Source organism: Mustela putorius, unplaced genomic scaffold, assembly GCF_011764305.1.
Source record: "Mustela putorius furo isolate JIRA1106 unplaced genomic scaffold, ASM1176430v1.1 tig00003834_pilon_pilon_pilon, whole genome shotgun sequence".
NCBI classification, from domain to species: domain Eukaryota; kingdom Metazoa; phylum Chordata; class Mammalia; order Carnivora; family Mustelidae; genus Mustela; species Mustela putorius.
Window position 1 is genome coordinate 111,169,915 of NW_025421987.1, and position 22,798 is coordinate 111,192,712.

The 22,798-nt window shown below is 47.3% G+C and overlaps 1 protein-coding gene across 4 annotated transcripts in view; it reads right to left on the bottom strand.

Moving 5' to 3' along the window:
- Nucleotides 1–22,798, bottom strand: part of COLQ (collagen like tail subunit of asymmetric acetylcholinesterase) — a 56,900-nt gene that overhangs the window by 29,435 nt on the left and 4,667 nt on the right. The window contains exons 1-3 of one of the 4 annotated variants that reach the window (XM_045088933.1): nt 18,743–18,923; nt 1,767–1,879; nt 508–609 (exon numbers count right to left, since the gene is read on the bottom strand). In XM_045088933.1, coding sequence (XP_044944868.1) covers nt 508–594 — 87 coding nt within the window. In that variant the 5' untranslated portion in view covers nt 595–609; nt 1,767–1,879; nt 18,743–18,923. Of the gene's footprint in view, nt 1–507; nt 610–1,766; nt 1,880–7,475; nt 7,849–18,742; nt 18,924–22,798 lie in introns of those variants that run through there. The other 3 variants (XM_045088931.1, XM_045088932.1, XM_045088934.1) reach the window with 3 other exon arrangements.

Sequence of the window (22,798 nt, forward strand, 5' to 3'; positions counted from 1 at the left end):
GGTAATTACAGTAACCATCGCATCCATGTAGGCGGCCGCTCACTTGGACCCTCACCACCACCAAAATCTAGTACTGCGGGGATAATTGTTATCCCCATTGCAGAGAGGAGGAGATTGAGGCTGTGAGGCCAGAATACACCCAGAGAGGAAAGCCAGTGTGCTATCCACATGGCCCTGGAGCTGGAGGGGAGCTAGAGAAGGAAAAACAAGGGCGTCTGGGTGGCTCAGTCGGTTAGGCGTCTGCCTTCGCCGCAGGTCATGTTCCCAGGGTCCTGCTGAGCAGTGAGCTTTTTTCTCCCTCTGCCTGCCACTCCCCCTGCTTGTGTTCTCTCTCTCTCTCTCTCTCTGACAAATAAATAAATAAATAAAATCTTCTAAAAGAGAGAGAGAGAAGGCAAAACAGTGCCCATATCACTTTAAAAGGGGCAGTGCCAAGAGACTCTTTCCAGCGGGCTTCCCTGCTCTGAACAGAAGACAGCAGGAAAGGATCTGGTGGAATGCACCAACCTGGGGGCCAGGCGGCCCAGGGGAGCCGAGCGATCCTTGTGCGCATGAGGACGGCATAGTCTCCAGTTCCAGGATAAGATTCTTCATGTCTGGGGAGAGAAGCTTCCATGCAAAGCAACACATGGTGATAGGTCAGACTTGGGGGACAGAAGAAGGGTGACCACCCTGGACACAGACCTGCTCCCCAGTCCAGTCCTTAAGGCTGGTGGTTCCCTGATACCCCAAAGGGTGTCCCAAGAAGACCTTCTGGGCCCCAAGTTCCTGTTCTCTCTTGAGACATACCTGGCTTGAATGGATTATAGAGATAAAATAGCCACTTTGGATGGAGTTAGAAAGCTCATTTTCAGGGGCCCTTATCCAATGTCTAGGACAGCACTGTTTGACAGAAATATAAGGCAAGCCACCAGTGCAAGCCACATATATAAGTTTTTAAAGTTTCTGGTAGCCACATAAAGAAAGGTAAAAAGAAAGAAGTGAAATTAATTTCAATAATATATTTAACCCAGTATGCCCCAAATATTATCATTTCAACATACATTCGATATTTAAAAATTACTGAGTCATTTCACATTCTTTTTTCATACTAAGTCTTCAAAATTCAGTGTGTATTATATATGGACAGCACATTCCAACTGGAACGAACTGCATTAAAAGTGTTTAAGTCACATATGGCTAGTGGCTTCTGCACTGGGCAGTACAGATCTTAGAATTTCTGGAAAAATCTGAGAATCCCAAGTCCTTAGGATATCCTGGCCCGCTGTCTTCTAGCTCAGCTTCCCAAATCCTGCTCTTTCCCTCTTCCCAAATTCTGTTCCCTCTCACACCTCAGTATGGCTATCGAGGGACCATTTCTCATGTCCCCTCACAGAAACAGCCTACATTCAATATGAGCAGTGGAAAGGAATTTCATAAGCACTTGGGAAGAAAGGAGAAATTCTGTATCTGAGCAGCTGAAAGAAGCCTCAAAAGTTCTAAATTTACCTCATTGGTCTCAGGAAGACAGGACACTGTGCCAAATCCAATTTCCCACTGAGAAGAATCTCCCTCCATAACTTATTTAAGACAGTGGGAGAAGGGACACACACCAGAAACTGCAAAATGCCCATCCTAGGGGTCAGCCTGCTGCGTGAGAGTGAAGGGTTGGATCCCTCAAGAATTCTCTGGAGGTCGCTCACCTCTAGTGGGGGGACAGGAGGGGCTGTGCAGAGGGCACTAGGGAGCCTGCATTTCTGTTTCCTTGTGAGTCCTACGGTACTCACCAGACTTCGGCCCCCTCTGAAGAAAGGTGGTGGGAAGAGTGGTGGAGGAGGGGGCGTCAGGAGGCAGCATGCTCTGTGGCCACCACGCTTCTTCTGATCCAGGCCGGGAAGAGCTGTGCAGAGAAAACTGCTGCTCATTAGTGTGGGGGCACTGCTGGGGCCTCTGTCATGCCCACGGGACCCTGGAGAGATCCAGGTGGCACACCAGATTTTTGAATCCGATTTCTAACCCGCTAGCTGTGAGCACACCTTCTGTTTGCTACTTGATGGAACCCTCCCCAGCCTTCGCTGAATGGGGGTGGTTAATAAACAAGCAGATGGTATGGACCCTGTGACCATTAGAAGCCTGTTTCTCCCTCTTCAGGGACGGACTTGTCATTTTGTAGATGTGACAAGGAAGGCAAAGTTCAGACTTAGATCCACTTCTAACAGCTAAGGAGAAGGAAGTGATTGGTAATTATCTCGACAGTGGGCTCAGAGGGAATTGGTCAGGGAGCCGGCTGCCAGGGCTCGAGGTGCTGTTGATTATAAGAGACCCGGAGCCCTGACTTAAACATCTATTTGACTCTAGACACACACAGTTGGTGTCACATGGGGACTAAAGAGTTTACAGTCTAGTGACTCAATACATGGGTGTGAGGAGAGGAAAGGAGGGCCCTGGGTCCTGAGAGCTTTATGGAACGTAGGGTCCTGCCCTTGTTCAATGCTAGTGTATGCTCAATGTTGAAGTATACCTTACAGAAAGGATGCAGGCTATGAGTCTACAGCCCCACAGACACCTGCAAAGGAACACAGCTGAAACACATCCCCAGATCAAAACATACAATCACTCCCCAGCATCCACAAGCCCCATCAGCTCCTGCCTGATCTCTGCGCTCCTCCCTCTTCAGCATCCTGACTTCTAACCCCAGGGAGCCACTGTGTCTACTCTGGAACTTTTTATAAAGGGAATCAGACAATATGAACTCCTGTGTTTGGTTTCTTTTACTCAACATAGTGTTTGCGGGGGGTCATTCGTTTGCTGCTTGTGGCTGTTGATGCGGACTAGAGTTCCACCGTGTGACTACACCACCATCTACTTATCCAGTCCACAGCTGCCGAACATCAGGCTGGTAGCTACTACATACCCCACCAGAATGGCTAAACTGAAAATGACAGAAAATAACAAATGTTGGCAAGACCGTGGAACAAACAGAACTCATACATTGGCCAAGGGGAGTGTAAGTTGGTTCAACCTCCTTAGAAAACTGCTTGGTATTGTCTTCTGGATACAGGTATCCCCAACAGCCCAGCAATGTCACTCCTAGGTATTTACCAACAGATAAGTGGGTATATGTTCACTGAAACACATGTACTAGAATATTCACAGCAGTAATGCCCATAATTGCCACCGGCTGTCACCTTACAGTTCTCAGTCTGGGTGTCATGATGGTACCCTCACCTCCCCCCCCTTCATCGAACCTCTGCTCTCACAGAAACAGGCAGGTCACTTTACCACATTTCTCTCGGCCTGAACCCAGTTTCAGTCTTGTCTCTTTGGGGCCCATGTTTGCCTCCTGTTTTCACCCTGGGCTCCAGGATCTGGCTATGGACATCAGGCAGCTAGTGGGTGCTCCTGAGGAATGGCTGCTCCATGCGCATCCCCCACACTCACTCCCCAGGGGAGGAGCATTCCACGAGCCTGTGCCAGTGGCCCTCGGCCCTCCCTACCCCAGTGCCTCCTTTGTAAGAAATATTTGGTGAAGACCCTTTCATTGTCCTGAAATGAAATTCATAAAAAAATATAACAAACACACACAATTTAAACAATCAATACAGTCTTGCAACAGCCAGAGGTGGGGGTAGCGTGGCCGGGCCAGGGAAGCAGTGAGGACAAAAAGGAAGGGACGGATGCAAACATTACTGAGGAGGAAGACACAGAAGGTGGGGCAGTGTGTCACAGAAGCACAAGAGGAGGGAGAGTCAAGGATGGTTTCGAGGTTGCAGGGACCTGGGACCACAGTGATCAGAGTGGGAGATGGAAACGTCAGAGGAGGCACTGGTTTGTGGGGAAAGCTGTCAGATTTGGTGTTAGACATTTGTTCATTGAAGCACATGCTTTGCCAGGCCTGGACCAGGCTGTGGTGAGTGGGGAGGTGGGGGGGTGGGGTTGCAGAAAGACACCTGACTGGTGCTCCTGACCCGCAAACAGCAAGGCCTGTGGAGCTGGAATGGCTGCCAAGGCCCTTCTGCTCATATCCCACTCATCCCCGGCACCCAGACCTAGCCTAATCCTGGAGACTCTTACTCATTCATCAAGAACTGTCAGGTGCTGCCTCCACCAGGAAGCTTTCCTTGACTTCCCAGGCCAAGGTTGAGAGTTCTGCCATGTTTTTCTCTGGGTTTACCCCCATGTTCACTCTTACCTGTGGAATGAAACAGTTCCTTGTCTCTCCCTCACTACAGTGCTTTCTGAGAGGATGGGAGCCAGTTTTTAATCCCCAGGTTCTAGCACAGTACCTGACATACACTAGGTATTCCACAAATACTTGCTGAATTCATAATAATAACTTTTCAAAAACCCAAATACTTATTACATGCTTGCTTAGGCACCAATGAAGTAAGTGCTTCACATACTTACTTCAGTGCAAATTCACAGCAACCCTGAGAGTTAATGCTATTGTCAACATCCCCACTTTACAGATCAGTTGACTGAGGCTAGGAGGTGAAGCAACTTGCCCAAGGTCATACAACCGGCAGCCTGTTTCTAGGGTTCTTCCTCTTGATCTCCACACTCTTCCACATGTGGGTGGAAATACAAGTCAGGAGCTTAGAAGAAGGCAAGGGGCTCCCATAACAACTACTTGAAATATATAGTATCGAGGGCTTCCAACCCAACACCATCAGGAGGACATGTGTAGTTGCACAAAACTGGCCCTACTGACTCATTTGAGGGAGGACGCACCCCAGGGGACTGTGCGGCATCTCCTAAGAAGGTGTTAGAAAGGATTTGTCCTGGGAGTTGGGCATTCACTAGGTGATGCTGGGAGTGACTCTCGAGGAAGCCAAGTCTGCCTTCGCTCTGGACTGGATGCAGTTGGGAAGCAAGAGTTAGTATGTGACTACCTTGATTCTTATCCAGAAAAAGAGAAGAGCACAGGGAGACCGAAGCTGTGGGTAGTAAAGCAGCAGTATTCACTCATATTAGCAAGGACAAAAGGATGGCTGGCCATTTTTCTGGTTGGATGGTGGTCTGATACGGTGACACAGTGGCCTTGTTTTTAACTTGGGTCATCACCGCCCCAGACTGACCTTTGTCTGATGCTGTTCTATGAAACTACTTTCATTCAACAAAATACCATGGCCTAGTGGTGAGCGGCAGATCGGTTCTAACTGTCATGGGCTGCTTTCTCTCTCCTAGGGGGAAAAATACAACAGCTACATTGTTATAAAACTTGACGTCAATGTCAATCACACCCCTCTTCAAATTCCTTTAAGTGCCTTTCCTGGCATGTTGAGTAAGCTGGGATAGGCAGCTTCCATTGCGCATCCCTGGACGGGTGGTGAAGGTGGCCAGAACCCTCTCAATGGCCCCCAGTGGCACTTTCTCCTTCGCTGCTCTTTGGCCTCAGCAGACAGCTAAGGTCTGAGGCTGTGGTTCTCTGCAAAGGCTCTGCCCGCCAGGAGCACCTGAAAGGCTGGCATTCACATGGCTAATGTGCACCATTCATCTTTCCAGACCATATATGGCCTCCCTTTACCCCACATTCTCTGTGGTCTTCCATGGATGAGAGGTCCTGAATCATTTAAAGCCATTCTCTTCTTTCTTCCTGGAAACTGGAGAACTCTTCGGTGAATGCAAGTTATCCGTTGCTTTTCCCGCCGAGGCATCTGCACTGGTCACCTCTCCCCATCCCTCCTCGCCCTTTCCCCCTTGACCTTGACTTCACTTTCAGCAGGTGAAGAGCATCTATTTCTGCCCCCCCCCCCACCAACTCCCTGGAGATGTTTGTTTTTAGCACAGTCTAGTTTATTTACGGCTCATTCCAGCTCAGAGTATTTCCATCAGGTGGATGTGTTCGGGAACAGCTCCTGTCAACTAAGCCAGGACTTCACATGTCTATTTTGGTGCCATCCGAGTGGCCTGCAGGTCTCACTCAGGACTAGGCTGCCTCCATGGAATCATGTCTAAGCCCAGGGTCCAGCTTGGAAAAGCCCCAGCGGGCTCTGTGGTAATGGAAACAACCACATATGCATGAACACGGGGCCAGCAGGAGCCTGGGTGTGCCGCATGGCTCAGGCCCAGGCAGCTGCCTTGGAAATGCCAACTCCCGAGGAATTTCAGGACCACTTGCCCTCACTTAAAGATGCTTAAAGAAATAAGGCTGGGTTTAATGCAGACCTGTGGTGAATGTTGGATTTTTGTTTTCATTTCTGTTTTGTGGACCATTGTAGATGCCACCGTTGCCCTTTGCCTCAATACCCACTTGACTCTGGGGCACTTGGAAAGTGTAGTTCACTTGGACTTAAAACTCCTGGAAATACAGGAACTTGGATCAAAGAGTATGAGTCTGGGGACAAGTGACCCTCTGACCAGTTACGACTCATTTCTGAGACACAGGTTCCTTACCTACACCCCAAGGAGTTTGGCCCAAACCATCTCCACATTCTGTTTTCGTGCACACGACACCAGGATCACCACTCTGTCTGCCTGCACCTCCCACTCACGAGACCAGCACCCCCATAGAGTATAAGAGACAGCCTTTCTGTTTCTGCCTCCCATTTTTGCATTGCCCACACCCTGCCCAATCAAGCAAATGTGTGTCGAGAAGCCACCCAAATCACCTAAGCCTCTTGCCTTTGTAGGGTAGGAAAATTCTAGGTGCAGCCGTCTGCTAACTATTCTGCACTTTGTCCCCAACTTCTTCCTTCTACCTCCTCCCACTCTGGGGCCTTTCCCTCCTTGTTAGAACTTGCACCAGAAGGATGAGAAGAGAGAAGAGGTGAATAGCACGTGCTCCAAGTGGCACCGAGTGTCCTGACCATGAGCCGGATGTCTCCACTGCAGTGAAGTTCTCAAGATAACTGGCTTTAGTTTGCCCGAAGTTTTTCCTGACTCACTGATTCCAGAGAAGGCTACACCCTACCAAGCGTTTCCTCCAACCCCCACTCCCATATCCCACACACCTTGAAATGCAAATTCTGATGCTAAAAGTTGAAGGTACTTGAATGTCTCTGAAAGACCACAGTAAGCATTTGCCCTCTTGCAAGTGGGCCCTGTGTGGGCATGGGGAGCAGATGAAGGCACAGCCTGCAGAGGAGATGATCTGGCAGTTTGGTGGTGACTGTCTCTGGAGCAGTAACCACATGACCCAAGCCATCAGCCTGGAGAATAATGGACAATGTTTCAGCCACCCAATACCGTGGCTGGCCCAGACCACAGTATGTGATGTTACTTCAAAGCCAAAGAAGCAGCAGCTGCAGCCTCAAGGTTAAGGTCACAAGAGGGGCACACACACATGTACACACATGAGTGTGTATATCAAGGTCCCCACCAACTCCACCATCAAACCCCTTTATGAGCAATTCTAGCAGTGGTCGAGAAGTTTAAGACTTTAAGAAGGCTAAAAGCACCCAGAACAAACCTGCTTCTCAAGCCTTTTTTCTAAAACCACGCACACATCACATATGCAGGCATACAACACACACACACACACACACACTCACTCCCCAAGCAGTAAGCTGAGGAAAGGAGCAGTCCTGAGACGGTGAGCAGGTGAGTGAGGCTGAGTGATAGACCGGTCATTGTGGGCAAGGCCCAAGGAGGGACTGGCCAGGGAACACACGCTGGCGACAGGCTGAAATTTGTCACGCCTCCGAGCACTCCCAGCTGGGCATTTGGGGTGGGAATCAGCCAATCCCTGCTTTGGTGTTGCTTCTGGCCCAGATGCCAGGGGTCCAGAGGCCAGTCCACGGCTCCGGCTCCCGAGAGCAGGAACAGGTAGGCAGGGCTCTGGCTTCACAAGAGAGTGCACTGGTGGTGTGGGGGAGGGGGGCCCCTAGGGGGAGGAAGAGTGCCCCTATCCCAGGGAAGGAGGTGAGGTTGGGAGCCCAGAATCCTGATCACCCCTGCCAGCCAAGAGGAAATGGGAGTGTCCCCCGTCTAAAAGGCTGCTTTTCATTTAGCCAGAAACTGCTCCTGTCAATACTGTTCTGGCAAGCCTCAAAGTCCACCCCCACTGCGACTGCTCTGGGGGAATCTGCCCTCCTCTACTTCAGGGAAGACCTCTGATATCAGGGTCTTGGCTCGCATCATGTCTGTGCCAAGGTGCTGCCAGCAAGCTAAACTTAACTTTTAAAATTATACAAATTTCAAATACATATATTTGAAATTTGTATTTCATATACATGATATATATTTTATTATATACATAAATATATTATTATATTAATGACATAATTATTTTAAATGTATAATTAATATATATAAATATATAAATAATATGATTCTAGTTAATATATAATCAATATGTATTTATATGTGTATATCTATATATATATAATTTCAAAAGGGTGGAGCACACCTTTTTAGATGAAGCCGGTGTGTAAAATAATGAAGTGGCATGTACCAGATACATGTGGAATCTGTCTGGTAACTTTATAGACATACCCAGTGTACAAGCATGTGTGCGCATGCATACACGCGCGCGCGCGCACACACACACACACACACATACACAATTCTAGTAAAAATCTGAGCTTCTGCAGGAGTCAAAAGACTTTTTCTGGAAAGGGCCAGGTAACAAATATTTTAGGCTCTGTGGGCTGCATGGTCTCTGATACAACATAACTCTACTATTATATATGAAAGCAACCAAACACAATAAAGGAATGTGGTTGTGTCTACTAAATTTGTACTTACAAAAACAGGAAGCCGGCTGGATTTGGCCTGCAGGCTGTAGGTGGCAAGCCCCTGAGCTATAGCCTTCTGAAGAAAGGCTATTCCTTGTGTGCATTCAATCCTTTACTGTTTCATTCATTCAGAAGCACACATTGAATGCCAAATATATGCAAGACTCAACCACTAGATGGTTCCTGTCATTCCGTGTCATGGAAAGAATATAGGCCCCTGGGTAACTCCAGCCTGGGTAACTCCAGGCTGCCACTTACTAGGTCCATAACCTTGAGGAAGTTTTTCACTCTCTCTCAGTTTTCAATTTTCTTTTTCTTTTTTTTTTAAATTTTATTTATTTATTTGAGAGAGAGAATGAGGGAGAGAGAGCACAGGTTGGGAGCAAGGGGAAGGGACAGAGGCAGACGGAGAATAAGGCTCCCCATTGAGCAGGGACCCTGCCATGGGACTCAATCCCAGGACCCCAGGATCATGACCTGAGCAGAAGGCAGATGCCTAAATGACTGAGACACCTAGGTGCCCATCAGTCTTCTTATCTGTAAAATGGGTAAAGCAAAACCCACCTTGGTAGTTTATTGTGAGGATGAGAGCTAAGGATTTCAGAGTTCCTGGAATAGAATAGGGGCTCTTTAATTAACATTTTCAGAGATAACTACTTCTCTTTGAAAAAGAGAAGTGGCTAACAGAGGGCTGGGGATGTCTGGAAGGAAGTGATGGGTACCAGTTGGAGGAGGGATATAAGTAAAAATCAGAGAAAGCTTCCTGGAAGAAGTGAGCTGAACTCTGAAAGCAGAGAAGATTTGTTGGTACCAAGATGAAAAGAGTAAGGGAGGAGAGGGTTTAGGTTCTGTCCTAGAGCATTTCCCTCTGTTCTCAGAAACACAAAGTCTAAGACATCAGAGAAAGCATGGAGGGCATGGAGTGCTCAGTCCTAAATCCCAGACTGTTGTTGAAAAAGCAGTGGCACCACATATACCCAAATGTCCCTGTGCTGGGTCATATTCCCACAGGGCTTCATTTTTCAAATCCCATTCAAAAACCCTTGGAGATGGAAGTTTTGCCACTTTTTAGAATCAAAGGCATTTCCTTTTTACCATTCAATGTCAAACTGTTCCTAAAATGGTTTACACATGTAAACCACTCAGCTGCACTTTGATTATTGTAAAAATGAAGGAGACTGGCCTAGATGGTCCTTGAGGTCCTGTCCAGTACGCTGCTGTTCGAATCTCTATTTTGAACCTGACGACTCAGGCCCATGAATGTCTCTTTCTGTCTCTTCCATGTTGCTCTCCTCCTACAACTCTCTTTGCTGTCTCATTCTTTCTCTCTATGTCTCTGACTCCATCTCATTCTTTGTCTTTATGTCTCTGACTCTGTCTCATTCTTTGTCTCTGTCTCTCCAAGCACTAAGAGTTGAATCTCCTAGAATCAAATGCCTAGATGTATGCTTGACTACTATAAACTGGTCTGCAGCCAAGCATGCCAGCCTAGGATTTGGAATCCTGGCCTCCAACCCTAGTGAGTCTAGTAACTTGCTGTGTGACCTTAGACAATTCATTTCCCCTCTGGGCCTTGGTTCCCCCAAATATAAAATGAGAGCAATTGGCCCAGATGAGCTCTAAGCCCTTGCCAAGCAGTCTCTGAAAGGCTATGATTTCTGAGACTTAAATGGTCCTTCACAGGGCCCTGGACAGGAATGGAAGATCATTCTTTCCCCTTCTCCCCCAGTGAGCCATCCCGTGCCCTCTAGGCAGCCGGCCTGCCGAGTTCCCTCTGGTTCCTTGGCCCAGGCACCAGCTTACCCCAGCAGAATGGCCTGCAAAATCCAATTCATAAAAAAGGTTTCCGGGGCCTTCCTGCAGCTGTCAGCAGGTGTCATATTCACAGTATTTTGTCTTAATTGCAGCTCTGGTATTTATCAACCAGGCCAGAAGTCCACTTCTGGAATGCCGCCTCCCTGGGCGCTGATCCAGAAGTTCTTGTCCCCCTGCTGCCACATGCCTGTTCCCCGCTGTCTTGGACCAGAGCAGAGTCCTCTGTGTGTCTCCCCCACTGCCCTGTGTCTCTCACCCCTGCTGCACAGAGAGATCCTGAAGCCTGGATAATTCAGCATCCTCCCCAAGGACCCAGAGTCCCCTGTGTGAGGCAAAAACTCCTGAATGTTTAAAGGCACAGCCTAGGATCCCACCAGCCCCAGGGTAGCTCAAGTCTGCTGTCCCATCCCCAAACCTGGATGGGCAGAGAAGTACACTGGACGATATGGGTTCTACCTTTCCATGGACAAAGACTCTCTCCTTATCCAAACTTTGTTCTTTTTTTTTTTTTAAAGATTTTATTTATTTATTTAACAGAGAGAGAGAGAGAGAGAGAGAGAGAGAGATCACAAGAAGGCAGAAAGGCAGGCAGGGAGGGGGGGAAGCAGGCTCCCCACTGAGCAGAGAGCCCGATGCGGGGCTCAATTCCAGGACCCTGAGATCATGACCCGAGCTGAAGGCAGAGGCTTGACCCACTGAGCCACCCAGGCACCCCTGTTCAGGTTCTTAACAAGGCCTTGAACTAGGGTTTCTCTGTCTGTCCTTAAAGAGTTCAGTTTTAGCAAGAATCCAGCAAAGTCCACTGAGAATGAATCCCCACCCTTGATACATGATCAAGTTCCTCAATCCCCCTTACCCTTGATATCTTAGCACCTTGGCCTCCCTTCAGGAAGAATTATCTTAACTGGGTTTAGCAAGAATCCCCCTAGCCCTGATGTTTCCTCTTAGGAATTTTCTATCCACCCACGCCCTCCCCCCCAAATAGCTCCTTGGCTATAAACCCCCACTTGTTCCTACTGCATTCAGAATTGAGTCCAATGTCTTTCCCATCAAAGGGAAGAGAAGGGAGACTGGCTTTTTCCATCTGGGGCAACAGTCTTGAACAGAGTCTTCCGTACCATCTCAACAAGTAAACACCTCCAAGAGAGCCCTGGAACACATTCTGCTCCATTTGTCAGACACTTCCTATGTGCCAAGTCCTTGCTATGGATATAGCAATGGATGTATTGCTATGGATATAGAAATGAATATAGATAATGGATATAAAAATGAATAAGCCCAAGGTCTAGCCTCTGGAGGCCAAAGAGTTTTCAACCTATCTGCTAATGGGAACTGATCAGTAGAGATTTCCTGTAACACTGTGTTAAGAAGGACTCTGAGGAAAGAGGGTTATGACTTAATAGTGTTGGCCTCCCTGAGATCAGAGGAAGGCATGGCACCTGTGCTACATACTTGTAGACCCTGGTTTAGCAAAATCCTCATCATGAAACAAGGACAACCTTGCACTTCCATGCACCACTGCTTTTAATCTTTGAAGCAGCACTATCCTCATTGGACTGTCACTTGACCCAGGCCACACAGAGCATACAGAACTGGAGTCAGAGTTCACACAGCCCTGTGAGAAGGTGCCCTCTTGTTGGCCAACTTCCCCTGTCCTTGAGGGATGGCTCTCCATGCAGATGCTTCCTGCCCCACCTGCTTCTCTCACTGCTGCCTTGGTAGAGCAGGGAAGTTTCCCTCCAACCTGGCCCTACCCTGGCTAGCAGGCTCACTCGGCTTCTAACTCCCCACCACTGACTTTACATCTAGGACCTCCTCAGAGTTGGGGCTGTGCAGAGAAGGCTCGCACTCCCCCAGATGCGGGCTCCTTCTTCCAGAGGCCAGAGCTGTCCCTGAGAGGTGGCTGTACTTCCCAGCCCCCTGGAGTGTAAAGAGCTGGGGGCACAAGACTGTGACCGTGCTTACAAATGGTTCTGCCTGAGTGCAGAGGACTCAAACCTTAGAGGACGGTGGAGGCACACATGGAAGGCACTGGCATCCCTGAATGCCAACATGGAGGTGAGCTGCCCCCAACCAGGCACACTGGACTGGCAGGTGAGCATAAAATAAATTTTGATTAGATGAAGTCACCACAATGCTGGTGCTTGTTCATTATAGCAGATAACATTACACCAACAATGGGAACTGTTCTGTGAGCATTCACTATCCTTCTTTGATTCCCATATTAACCATACAAAATAGTATTATCATCCTCATTTAAGGATGCACCTATGGTCATACACAGCCAGTAGGTAGGAGGCCAGGCCTGAATCCAGATGTCTGACACTGGAGACTTCTGGAGATTCTGTTACCAGCACAAAGTGGTGACCTCTCTCCCCAGCTTCCAGCCAGACAGAATGATCAGGGAAGCTCAGAAAAAAATGGCAGGTGTTGTCTCAGCCTGCTGGGCTTGGAGAAGTTTACCAACACCCTGTTCCATGCCTTTCTAATCAAACCTTCCCATTTGGGCCCTAGTTTCCTGGTTTATAGACTCACATGAATAGACAATCCTAGTTGCCCCCCCATTATGGCCGCAGAAGCATCAATGGTGTGTGCTAGTGGGCTTCAGTCAAACATCAGCCTTTTCTGTTGAATAGTTTACTCTTCAAAGTGAGCAATGAATCTGCAACTCATTTTGAAATCCATCCAGAAGAAGAAGAAGAAGGAGGAAGAGGAGAAGAAACAGAAGAGGAGGAGAAGGAGGAAGGAAAGAAGAAGGAAAGACAAAGGGATATATGAGAGTAAATACAGCAAAATGATAATCATGGCAGCATCTATTTGGTGGGTGTATTTGTTTGCTAAGGCTGCCATAACAAAGTACCAGGGTGACTTAGCCAACAGAAATTTTTTTTCATAGTTCTGGAAGCTAGAAGTCCAAGATTAAGGTGTTGGGAAGTTTGGTTCCTTTGGAAGCCTCTCTCCTTGGCTGGCAGATGGCCACCTCCTTCTAACTATGTCCTCACATGGCCTTTCTTCTGTCTGAGCATCCCCGGTGTCTCTAGGTATCCAAATCTCCTCTTAAGGACACCAGTCAGATCAGATTAGGGCCCACCCTTATGGCCTCATTTAACCTTAGTCACCCCATTTAAAGGCCCAAACTCCAAATACAGTCACATTCTGAGGTCCTGGGGGTTAGGGCTTCAACATATGAATCTGGGGGGGTACATAATTCAGCCCAAAATGTGGGCATTTTGGCATTTCCTGGATAATTTTTCCCACTCATTTCAATGTTTGAAATTTTTCATAATAAAAAAGAATAAAATAAAAAATTTTAAGTAGGAAATGAAGAACCAGAAGATACCTCCACAAGGGTTAGGACTGGGGGTGGGTCAGAGCTAGAGCACCAGCATTGACTGGAGAAGCCTGCACCCACTCATTAGGAGACTTTGAGCAGGAAACTGAATCCCCAGGAAGGACATGTTCTCTTCTGCCCCCTCTCCTGCCAGTAAGGACACCTCAAGGAGGAAGGTCTGCCCTAGTTAGATGGATGCAAGAAAATCTTCTCATATTTGGCATTATTTTATAGTAAGTCATATATCAAAGGTGACTCCTTGGATTGTGCAAAGATTCAAGAGAAAACCCAGCCCCCTTTCCTTCCACAAGGGAATTTTTCGACCTTATCTGAAAGAAGGCATCTGCTTTTTTGAGTTCAAGTTCTAATTTGACAAAATGGCATGTGGTAAACAGAATGGAAGGAGGAGACAATGTTATTAGGAGCCAAGGGAACATCAAGAAACCTCCCCAAGACTGGCTGCGCCTCTGCTCTGAATTTGATTATAGTGTCCAGCATGAAGCAGCAAGCACTATTAAATCTTCTGCTACAGCTTGACAAGGAAGGCCAAGTTTGTAGAGTTATTCAGGAGATCTGGCCATAGGTCAGAGACAAAACTCCCCAGCTCCATTGGCCTAACGAGTGGGTTATTTCCAACATCCACTGACAACAGGGTCCAAGTGGAAAGACCCTGTGTTTCTAGCCACTATGTTCCCACACCTTCATTCTTCCATGGTGACATCCTAGCTCTGTTGACACTTGTGATTCAAAACCACCTGACTTACTTAGCCCTTTCCTAGACAACACCCCCAATCCCTGCCCCCACCACCTTCGGTATTTGTTGTCTGAGCTTCCCCAGCAAGTGAGGAGGAGGGAAGAGGGTCGCTCAGAGCCCCCGGCTCCCCTCAGTACAAGAATTTCTACTTATTGGTCTCGCTGAATCACTCAAACCCCTGGATTCCAGAAAGTGGGGGAATCTCAGGCGACCACTTTGGACTCAACTGAGCAATAGGGATTCTCAAACAAGCTGGGAAGATGAGCCTTAGGCTTTCCGCAGCACTGTAACTGTGTGACTACCATTCTGACATCTCAATTTCTATTGCCACTTTAGGTCTAAAAGACATTTCAAGACAGAAAAATCCCATCCTATGTGCTCCAGATAAGTGGTTCTGTTTTGTGTGCATAAGTGGAATTTTGTTTAATTGTTTAGAATAGGTAATACATTCGTGTGATTCAAAAATTCCGAAATGAAAGTAAAATGAACATACATGAAAACTTTCCTGCTTCTGTACCAGTTTCAATTATTTTTTTTAAGATTATTTATTTATTTATTTATTTGTCAGAGAGAGAGAGAGAGAGAGAGACAGATAGTACAGGCAGGGGAAGCCACAGGCAGAGGGAGCAGAGGTTCCCTGCTGCACACGGAGTCTGATGTAGGACTCGATCCCTGATGTAGGACTCGACCCTGGGATCATGACCAGAGCCGAAGGCAGACACTTAACCAACGGAGCCACCTGGGCATCCCTGATTTCTATTGTTTATTATTGTTTAGTTTCCTGTGTATTCTTTCAGGAATATTTTATGCATAGACAGACAGATAGGTAGGTATAATATATTCCCCTTCTTCCTCAAGGGGTTACTTAATTATACAATTATACATATGCTACTCCTTCCTGGTTTCTTCACAGTATTTCTAAGAGATTATTCTCTATAACTACATAAAATGTATCTACATTCCTTTCTATGGCTGCATAATATTCCTTCATTTGGGAGACATTTTACCTGAAGCAGAAAGGGAGAACATTCTGTAAACAACCTTTACATAGCCTGAAAAATCAATGATCAACATATTCAGTAACGTGTACAGAACACCAACTATATGCTAAGCACTAACCCACAATTACCTTAAGTATTATTAATATTTTCTCCTTTTGACAGAAAAGTAAACTGAGGCTCACAGAAGTGTCCAGGTAAGTGACAGAGTCACAATTTGAATCCAGCTCAGTCATCTCCTTGCTCTGTTCTCACACAAATTCCAACTGTTTGTGTAGTCTGAGACACCACTCCTTACTCATTTTATTTGTGTAATTTTAACATCATAGACAGACTCTGGGCTCCTAGAGTTAGTCTTATGAATCTTCTTCTTCACTATAACAGTCCGGTACATAGTAGGAGGTGCAGTAAATATTGGCCCTTCTGTTTATGGGAAGTATATAAAAAATTGCATATCTCAAGTAATTGTCATAATTAATTTAGAGATGGAGGCAGATTTAAACATACTACTATTATTAATACAGAGAATCTGAATAAATTCAAGTAGATTTTATTGCCCCATTTGGAAAAATAAAACTGAACAAAAGCAAAGTGGTGGTGGGTGGGTATTTGGTCAGAAAATTGAACATCTTGGGACACCTGGGTGAGTCAGTCAGTTAAGCATCTACCTTAGGCTTAGGTCATAATCCCAGTGTCCTGGGATGGAGTCCCTTTTTGGGCTCTCTGCTCAGCAGGGAGTCTGCTTCTCCCTCTCCCTCTGCCCCAGCTCGTGCGCATGCTTTCTCTCTCTCTCTCTCTGTGTGTCAAATAAGTAAATAAAATCTTTTTTAAAAAAAAGGAAGGAAGGAAGGAAGGGAGAAAATAGAGCATCTTGTCAAATCAGCCACCATTTGCTGGCCTTCTATTTGAAAATTTCATCCTTACTAACTTTCTTCTCACTTGGCATCCCCCGTCCATTCTGAAAGGGGCAAGACTGTCACTCCACATAAGGCAGATGCCACAAAGACGGAGGGCCCCTTCTGACAGGGATGAATTGGATACAGGAAGTGGCTTGTCTTACCAGCTAGGTTCCGCACAGGATTGCACAATTTCCAGAGGGTGGACACTCTCAGGATTGCGGTGACCTGCAGGGGTTCCCAGGAAGCTCACCTCCATCTCTCCGCCTGTTGCGGACTCTGCCCATCAGTAGGCCTCTCCCCTAATAAGTCAGTATGCTGAGATACTGTCCTCAAGTGTGAGCCTGTGTCCCCCATGTCTAGAAGGTCTAGTGTCACCCCTTGAGGCATGGACAGTGCCTGAGTACATACTTCACCAGCTTAGAGCCCGGCCCTCCCATGCTTTCTCCTTTGATTCTCCAACAGCCCCTCAACTTACCTTCCAGTGTGTCCCTGTTTACAGGTGAGAAAAACTGGGTCTGACATTCAAGGTCTCCTGGAGCAGGGCTTCTGAGCCCAGACTTCCAATTCCAAAGCCATGCTATGCACTGAGATGTCCCCTCCTCATCCTCTGGCTTTAGATGGGAACTGAGAATTCTGAAACAGACTCTTCAGCTCCATAAGCAATTCTCTCTAGCCTCAATAAAAGCAGATGGGATTATAATAGAAATAAGGCCTCCCAGGAGGAGGCAAGCAGCCTGGATTCCAACCCTCTTACCACCATTTGGAATAATGGTGGCAACCAGTAACTGAGCTTAGCCATGTTCCAGGTGCAAAGCTCTATACTTATTAGCTCATTTAGTCCTCACTGCCAGCTAATAAGGCAGGTACTCTCATTATCCCCATTTTACAGAGGTGGAAACAGAGGAGTTGAGATATCAAACCAACACCATTCAGCTAATGGGTCACGAAGATGTCACTCAAGGCCACAGCTGTCTGAGAGCGAACCACATACCCTTAATGTCCACACCATGGATTGTCAGGGGCCACGGCTCCCCAGAGTAACCGTGCCAAAATCCCTTCACTGTGTAGGTAATTCCATAAATTAGCAAGCAGCTCAGTAGCCACAAAGTCAGAGAACGTCTCCAGCATTGAAATCTGGTCTACCTCTTCTTTTTATAGAGGAGGAAGTGGAGTCTCACAGACAGCAGACAGCTTGTCCAACCCTACACATGTGTCCTAGGAATTAGTGGCAGGTCCAGAGAAATAACCTGCTTCTTGAATTCTACCTCCGGGCCTCAGCCCTGCGCTGCAAGTTCTCTCTAAGAACACCAGTAAACAGGCAAGTTACCGAAGCCACCGACTAAATGTGCCTGTACCACCTTCTGGTTAGACCCAAACAAGAGAATCTTAGAAGCAGTCACCGAATGGTGCGCTCCTTCAGGGCTTCCCAGCCAAGAAAGTGTAGGCCAGAGCAGCTGAATCTGGTAGTTTTTCTGAAGAAAATTTAAAAACCCCACTTATCCTCACATACTCTGGGGAATATCCCAGGACCCAAACTGTCCAGACAGTCACCTCAGCCTTCCGCTCCTCATTTTCTGTGGGCAGACATGGAGCGTGAAAGAGAGGGCCGCCCAAAAGGACACCGCTCTCTCTGGGTCCTCGTGCTCCCTGGACACAGAGGATACTCCTCTTTTCCTCTGTTCACTTTCCTTACCATGACCTTGCTGATGTACCTGGAGGGGGAAAGGGCCATTATTCTTGCTCGGAGCCCCCCAAATCCCGAACACTAATCTCAATGGGTCAGAATTTGGTTTCTGAATGACTACAGGGAATTGGGAAGCCTTTTGGGAGCTAGTCCGTGAGGTCCACCCCAGTATGGGTGACCTCAGAAACTAAACCAGTTCTGTTTGGGTACAAAAAGGCAGCCCAGTTTTAACTGTCAACAGTGATCCACCCCACAGAAACTTCCTACTGGGGACAAGTTGAAACATTTGAACAAACCCCCAGTCACAGTAAAGTAAGAAAGCCCCAGGCGGATGGGCAGGTCTCTATTGGTCGGATGGCCATCCTCACCGCATCCCCCACCCTCCTGGGTCCCTGAGAAACCTCCATGCTAGGCCTGAGACCTCTGGAAGGTCCCTCCTGGAGCATGTGTCCCCAGAGTGAACTAGTAGTTGTAACAGGAAAGCTCCTGGGGTTTTCTCCAGACTTCTCAGAAAGATACCAAAAAAGGCCAGGTGATCAGCAGAGTGGGATGGTTGGGGGAAGGAGCAGGGAGGCCTGGGAGGGAAGGAGACTGTCCAACTCACATTCATGTGTCCTGCTTTGCTTTCCTCTCCTTTTTCAGCCCCCAGCTGGTTTAGAGTGCAAAGCCCTCAGCAGCCCTGAGGCCTCTCCTTCAGCTGTTGCCAGCTCCCAACACACGCCTCGTGCTTGTGCTTATGTTGGTTGCTGTGGAAACAGAAGTGTGGGCTTGAATGGAGCTAAATGCTCCTGGGCTGGGAGATGGACTAGGGCCAGGTGTATTTTTAAAGCCATCTGGGGAAGCCGGTCACCACGAGAAGAGCCTTCTTCTCTGGTCAGCGTGTTCCTGCTTTAGGGACTGGTTCACAAATGCAAAACAGAAAATACCCTTGCCCCTCTTTTTGCCTTAACTCACTGGAGAGTTTAAGCAATAAGTTATTGTGTGAGTTGTGTTTAAACTTTTGCCTTTAACGCAAATGTATCTTAGGGGAAATCATGACCTGTAGGCATGTGCACAGATACTGTGAGGTTCTGGAAATAATGACACCTTACATATGAGGCACTATTTTAAGCACCTTACATTTGTCATTAACCCACTTCATCTCCACAGCTCCTCTCTGAGTTAAACCCTGCTTTCACCCCATTTTATCTATGAGGAAACTGAGGCACACAAAGGGCCATTTGCTTGCTCAACACCACAAAGCTAAAGAAAACACAAGGTTTGAACCCTGGCAGCATGACACCACAGGCCCTACTGCTAACCACCAGAAGAATATTCTAACTCTACAGTGGTTTGGGGATCAGTAAGTTCTGATTTGGAATTTTGACCTTGACACGGTGTGACCTCAGCCAAGTGACCACACCTCCCTGAATGTTAGCTGCTGCTTTAGTAAAATGGGGGTACTACTGGTTTGTGAAATTGCTGTGAAGATTAGAAGTCATATATGTAAAGAGCCTACCAAAGGGAAGGTGCTCAGTGCAAGAGAGCCGTATTAGTACAGCTCTCTTAAGGGAGCAATGGTGGACACAGTTGCTTCCCTGCCAGATCCCCTAGCATCCATCAGGCCTTATGGGCTTCTGGCTTGTATCACAAATACCTGTGACTATGCCAGAAGGCTTTACCAGCCATGCAAGTTGCTTGGGGCAAGCATGTCCCTAGGAGTTGGTGGGTAAATATCCCAGTTCTCTGTCTCCCTGTCTCAGGAGAACTGAACCCCAGAGACCCAGAGCACCAATCTGCTCCTGATCTCCCTTCATGCTGACTACCTTCCCTTCCCTGTCTCACCTCCCCATGCCCTACTGGGATCACTGCCTAGATACCCAAATCCTTGTCTCAGGGTCTGCTTTCGGGAGGGATCCAAATAAAGACATTGTAGATGCCTGCGTCTTTGATTCTGATGTCACTTAATGAATACTCATAGGACACTTTATCTGGCGATAGGTAACTATGGGAGACTGAATAAGCCCCCAGAGAGGTCCAGACTGATCCCTAGAACTTATACATGTTACTTTCTATGGCAAAAGGAACTCTGCAGATGTGATTAAATTAAGAAGTTTACGATGGGGTGATCAACTCAGTGGGTCTTAAATGTGATCACAAGTGGTCCTTTAAGAGAGAGGCACAAGGGGGTGTCTGGGTGGCTCAGTTGGGTAAGCATCCTACTCTTAATTTATGGCTCAGGTCATGATCTCAGGGTCGTGATCTCAGGGTTGTGAGATCAAGCCCTGCATCCGGCTCTGCGCTTGGCATGGAGCCTGCTTAAGATTCTGTCTTTCTCCCCTCCCTCTGGCCTTCCCTCTGCTCACACACACACACACTCTCTCTCTGTCTCTTACTCTCTAAATGAATAAATAAAATCTTTAAAAAACAGAGAGAGAGAGGCAGAAGAAGATTTGACATAGAAGAAGGCAATATGACCACTGAAGTTAAGATACCATTTTACTGGTTTGGGAAGATGGAGAAAGGGGCCAGGAACCAAAGATTACAACGACCGTAGCTTAAAACTAGAAAAGATAAGACATTTTACCAGAGAGCCTACGGAGGAAGCACAGCCTTGCCAGCACCTTGAGTTCTGCCAGGTGAAATTATTTCAAATTCTGACCTCCAGAATAAATGTAAGAGAATAAATGTTTAAGGCACTGTCTTTGGGGTGATTCATTCCATTGGCCACAGAAAACTAATATAGTAGATCCAAGACAAACTTGGGCAGTGATTCTCAAAGTGTTGTCCCTAGGCCTATAGCATCAGCAGTGCCTGGGATCTTATTAGAAATGCAAACTCTTGGGCCTGACCCAGAGCTACTGACTCCGAAATTCCAGAGGTGGGTCCAGCGGCCTGGGTTTTACTGAGCCCTCCAGGTGATGCCTACTGGCTACAGTTCAGTGGTTAACGATGGCTAGCCATTGGACCACCTGGAGAGCTTTAAACAGTATCAATGCCTGAGCACGTGTCCCAGAGAGTGATTTAATTGGCTTGTTCAGCCTGGTCACTGGGTTTCTATCAAACATCCCAAATGATTCTTAGGTCTAGCCAGGGCTGAGGACCAGCGCTATAGTTTGAGAACCCCTGATCTGGAACATCGACTTTCAAATTGAACTCCGCAGAGCTTGGGAATTCTGGAAAAATAACCTGAGACTTCTAAAGAAGGAGGAGGCGGAGTCCAAGCCAGAAGGGGTTCTGGTCCCAAAGGCCAAAAAGTCACATGCCCTGAGGGGGTTAGACAGGTAAATGTAATAAGGAAAGCCGACCAGGCGTAAGACAAGGGGGTGCAGCGGGGATCTGAGGATCTGGGGCTGAGCAGCCAGCCAGCGCTGCATTCCAAACAATCCCTGTCATATCAGAATATGGTTGGTGGTTCAGGACTGCCAGGTCATTGGATTTCTCAAAGGGTTGTTGTTGTTGTTGTTGTTTTTTATTAAGAGACATCTGAAACTTTTTTTTTTATGTTAAATCACTCCATTTTAAATGTTAGCAAACAAGGCAATGAAAAAATTCCTCTTTTTCAAAGCACGACAACATCTAAGACATGAAGTGTGAACATGGCTGAACACGGAACTTGGCTTTGGCCCTTGGGCTGTCTCTGAGCTCCAACTGTGCCATGGGTGTCTTACATCCCCCTCTGGGACCCAGCGGGCCAGCCTGGCCAAGTTCTTTTCAGGGTGATCACAGAGCTCCATGGGGGACAATAGGCTTGTTTGCTCACTGCTGCATCCCAGGTCCTGTTACACAGTGAGCACTTAGTGTTTGTTGAATGAATACTTCTAGCCATTCTGTGAGACAGACTTTGACACCCATTGACAGATGAGGAAATTGAAGCTCACTGCAGTGAAGTGACCTCCCGGCAATCACTAGCTCATGACCAGCTCTATCAGCATTCAAACCCAGGGCCCCGCCCAGTAAGGACTACTGTGAAGAGCCAATACAAATGCAGCTGTGAAATTGGTTTGCAAAACGAGAGGTTGGGGGCTAATTTAAACCAATGAAAGAGTAACACGAGTTGGTGCTTAAAATGTGCACTACATTTCAAGAAGATGGGACGCCAGCTTATCTGGTGACTCACTGAAGCTGGAGGGGCTTTCTAGTCATTCCGGAGCTACGTTGTTTTTGTGTATTGTGAATCTGGGGAAAGCAGGCATGAGTGTGGCAGGTGGTGATGTAGAGGCCCGGCCCAGAATACCAGAAAGGATGGCCTCCCATCTCACACGCAGCTCTCTATGTGAGCTGCAGCTGAACCCATGGCTTTATTCAGACGCTTGGGAGGAGGCGAAAGCAGGACACTGGCATCCACGGAGAGTCCTCTAATTTAAGAGCCCTCTCTGATTGAATTATGCAGAGGAAATAGGAAAAGCTAAATCAGAGGAGATGGCTGGAAGTGCATTATGGAACATTAAACAGTGGCTGATCAGCATCAGACACAAATAAATGGCCATAATCTACTGTCCAGAACATGAATGGTTCCCAAGTGGTGACCTGGCTGGCTTCCAGGCAGGGGAGTGCAGAACTGGACATCAGGTCTTTTCAGCTACAAAACCCCTGCTCTGGGTCATATCCCAGCAGCCAACAGAAGATTCTGGTGTCCAGACAGTATTCACATCTCTCCACATGATCTCACTCTATCAGA